The sequence below is a fragment of the Phalaenopsis equestris genome, unplaced genomic scaffold (genome assembly GCF_001263595.1).
Source record: "Phalaenopsis equestris unplaced genomic scaffold, ASM126359v1 Scaffold219541, whole genome shotgun sequence".
In the NCBI taxonomy this organism is placed as follows: Eukaryota; Viridiplantae; Streptophyta; class Magnoliopsida; order Asparagales; family Orchidaceae; genus Phalaenopsis; species Phalaenopsis equestris.
Window position 1 is genome coordinate 1 of NW_018237895.1, and position 3,590 is coordinate 3,590.

Below are 3,590 nucleotides of genomic sequence, written 5' to 3' on the forward strand. Positions count from 1 at the left end.
TCTTAAACATAAATCGAACAATCTTTCTATCTTCTCAATCTTTACATTGGGAGGGCTAAAACAAAAATTCTTGAATTTCATAAAAAAAATTTCAAATGTTCTCTGCTTCCTCTATTTTCCTTAGATTTCTCCAGTTCATAACAGCTTTTTACGAAACAAAACGCAACAAGACTGAACCAGAAGAATCCAGATCTAATCCGGCAGACAAGAGGAATTCGAAGTAGATTTAAGGATTCTGTAATGGTCAGAACATCAAGCTGGAACACAGAAGGAAGAACTCAAAGTTGGAGGCAATATACAGACTAGGTGGGGCCCAGCAGGATTGCAGCTTATGTTGGATTCAGAGACACCAGGAAGTCCGAGCTGGGGAGGATGAACATAACCAGAGACAAGAGGCAAGCAACTCACTGTGATAACTACCCTTGAACCTAAGATATCCATTTGTTTTATTAGAAGGCATCTTCAATGAGTTAAATCCATGGAGGTATGAAATTGCTCTGATTTACATACATACCACTCAATTTTTTGTAATTACATATCTAACATCCAAACATCAACTTTTATATACATGCAGCCTTACCCGTGCATGCATGAAAAGGTATATTTCACTTTTTAAGAGTTAAAATAGTGGTATTTTTTATGTGATATGAAAGATTTGGGTGGTATAAATATAAAGTTTAGGTGTTTGAGTGTAAATACATAGGAATTGGGTGGTATGTATGAAAATACACCAAAAAAGAGGAAATGAATCGCAGACCTTGTGTTAAAGCCAAAGATACATGCCCCCGTTTCCTCCCAGCAATCATCCAGTTCTCTGGATTAGCATCTACTTCATAGAATAGCTCATCCTGCCAAACAAAACACATGGAGACTTGTCAGCAATCTAAAGATCAAAGGTTAAGTAATTGAATCGAATTGGGTAAAAAGAAAAACAAGCATATAGGATAACTTGCTTTGGCCAAAGATGATGGAGTTTCCTCTGGATATTTCAACCTTTCGAGTCTCCATCTCATAAGGACTAGCTGTCCAACTCTCAGGCAATCAGAAGTGAAGGGAAGAAATCCAACCGCCAGACAAGGATCAAGCACCGGTCGCTGTAAGGCGAGCGCGATCTTAAACAATAGCTCACCTTTGCCGTCAGGTTTTATATTCACAGGTATATGGGCACCGACGGCTCTATCACCCATGATTTCATATTCAATATTCAAGATGCTATCCGTCTTCACAGCCTCGGTTTCATCTAGGGGAAAAAAGCAATCAGTCTATCTACATAATATTAAAGTTGTGAATACGTTTGAATCAAAGACAGATGTTTTTATGTAACTAACACCTAAACTTCAATTTTTACATGCATGTCATCTTACCTATGCTTGAAAAGGTGTATTTCACATTTTAAAAGTTAAATGATGGTATTCTGATTCAAATTTTGTTAAACTATGCCATGCAGTTGTGTAGTAGAGTGCAGAACATATATGAACACACCAATTAAATTACTCTCTCAACCAACTTTCTAACCCTTAATTCTAACTAGTAGAAAATGCATACAAAAATATTGACAATTAAGCAAACAGTGGATTCTCCATACAACAGAACTGTATAGCGTTAACTGTGAAAATGGAGACTCAGAAGTCCAAAATTGACAACATGCCTCTTCGCTCAAGTGTTTACTGAAATCTGAAATCGTAATTAGAGTATAATCCATTACAAATTGAATTTTACTTCTTTCAACCTTAAGGTTAAATAGAGTGAATAAAGCCAAAAAATCACCAAAATCACAGAAGCAGGTGATAATTTTCAAATGAAAAACCTCACCGCCAGATAAAGAGAAGGGCAATAAGTAGAATATTAACATCTAGAACTCTGATCTTATTACTTTGGAGGCTTTTTCATTTAATGATCATATTTTGTCCGCCGGTTTGGATTGAACATAATCACTTTTCAAACAGGCATGCAGAAGTCACCATATTTTGTATATATTGTCAAGCATAAAGCACGTTAGCAAATATCAAAACTCATGGCACAGTTTTGGATTTGAAACTCATGGCACAGTTTTGGATTCGAAACTCAAGCCAAGAATGGCTTTGTTGTTGTATGCTATAGAAATGCCAGTATAACATGCACAGCCTTTGTGGCACGGTCAGCGATATTTGGCACAAAGAATATCTAGGAAATGCAGCAGCAGCAGCAAATCCGTAATTAAAGTGGTACATCATTAATATATCTGCACAAATCTCGAGAAGATCCGATGGATCGCACTAAAAGAGATTAAGATTATTTGTGGTATGTGAAATAGGGACCTAACGAGAGCTTGCGATCATATGTTACGAGATTCTAGAAGGAGTTGTTTGAGGTGCGGAAGCTAGAGCCAACAGTTGCCAAAGCAGCCTTAGCTCAAGGACTGAAGAGTCTACATACAGTTAGGTATATTTTGGGTTTGTGGAAACCCGAAACATTGGCCGAACTCTTGGAGTTGGCTAATGATCACATTGCACCCAAGAAATAGCCGAGAAATACATGAACCGGCCAATTTCAAAAGGTGAGAAATCAGATCAACAGCTGGGCAACAAGAACTCAAGAGATGATGGATGGAGGGAGAAGGATGGCCCTCGTCAAAAAATTGAAAGACGCCGCTCAGCCCGAAGAAACAAAGAAGATGAACAAAATGGACACTGATGCAGTCGATCCAATGACCGTTCCAGGCCTACGCTACTGAAAATTTTGATGGCGGAACTCGTAGACGTAATAGAAGATCAAGAGTTTCCGAAAAGCGACCCCGATGAAAGCCGGAGTTCCCCTCTAGAATCCTAACAAATATTACAAGTATCACAAAGGCCATGAGCAAAATATAGAAAAATTTTGGCACCTCTGTTGCCTGGTGGAGGACTAATTCGGGTCAGGAAGCTCAAGTAGTTTGTAGCCCTGGAGGCCCACACTCGACGGAAGGGCAAAGCCCATGCAAATGACGAATCGAGCTGGCCTACCTGAGCCAATGCTATCCACATAATAGGGATATAGTTCTGACAAACTTAGGAGGCGATTCATTCCCAAGACTCCACCAAAAAAAGGAATTGATCGGGGAACTACTATGCAGAGAACTTTATCCCCAAAAGGATGCCCCATCCTTCAATCATTTTCACCGATTTAGATCTTCCTCCAGCAGGTAATTCCTACAATGACGCCATTGTTATTAGTGTTAATCAACAACTATCAGGCGGGGAGTATCCTGGTTGATATCGGTAGCTCAGAGAATATTTTGTTCTGGTTTGCATTTAAAAAGATGAATTTGACAATTGACTACTTAACTGCACCAAGCGGCTCATTGTATGGATTTTATGGCGAAAGAAAGGAGGAGCTCGGTATAATAGCACTCAGTCACCTCAGGAGAAAGTGACCAGTTCACCAATATCGAGGATTTCTTGGCAGTCAAGGCACAATCAATCTACAATGCAGTATTCGATCGCCTTCTCAACAATTTTCGAGCTGTGGCGTCTACGTACCACGTAGAGGTAAAATTTTCCTGCAACGGAGAGATAGTTACTATACGTGGAGACCTAGAGCAGTCTCGAATGTGTTATCTGCAAGCCATAGAA

The 3,590-nt window shown here is 39.4% G+C and overlaps 1 protein-coding gene across 1 annotated transcript; it reads right to left on the reverse strand.

Annotated features, from left to right (window-relative positions):
* Window positions 1-16: 16 nt before the first annotated feature.
* LOC110037442 (trafficking protein particle complex II-specific subunit 130 homolog) lies at window positions 17-3,120 on the reverse strand. The gene is made up of 5 exons (XM_020742092.1): window positions 2,982-3,120; window positions 1,570-1,674; window positions 954-1,240; window positions 758-848; window positions 17-428 (listed from the first exon to the last, which is right to left on the reverse strand). The coding sequence occupies exons 1-5, from the start codon at window positions 3,118-3,120 to the stop codon at window positions 253-255; spliced, it is 798 nt and encodes a 265-aa protein (XP_020597751.1). The 3' UTR covers window positions 17-252.
* Window positions 3,121-3,590: the final 470 nt, after the last annotated feature.

Coding starts and splice junctions, on each gene's coding strand:
- LOC110037442 (XM_020742092.1), bottom strand. CDS start 3,120: ATGGGGCATCCTTTTGGGGATAAAGTTCTCTGCATAGTAGTTCCCCGA. Junction 1,675..2,981: donor TGTGGATAGCATTGGCTCAG/GTAGGCCAGCTC, acceptor TTACGATTTCAG/ATTTCAGTAAACACTTGAGC. Junction 1,241..1,569: donor TGTTGTATGGAGAATCCACT/GTTTGCTTAATT, acceptor TTTTTCCCCTAG/ATGAAACCGAGGCTGTGAAG.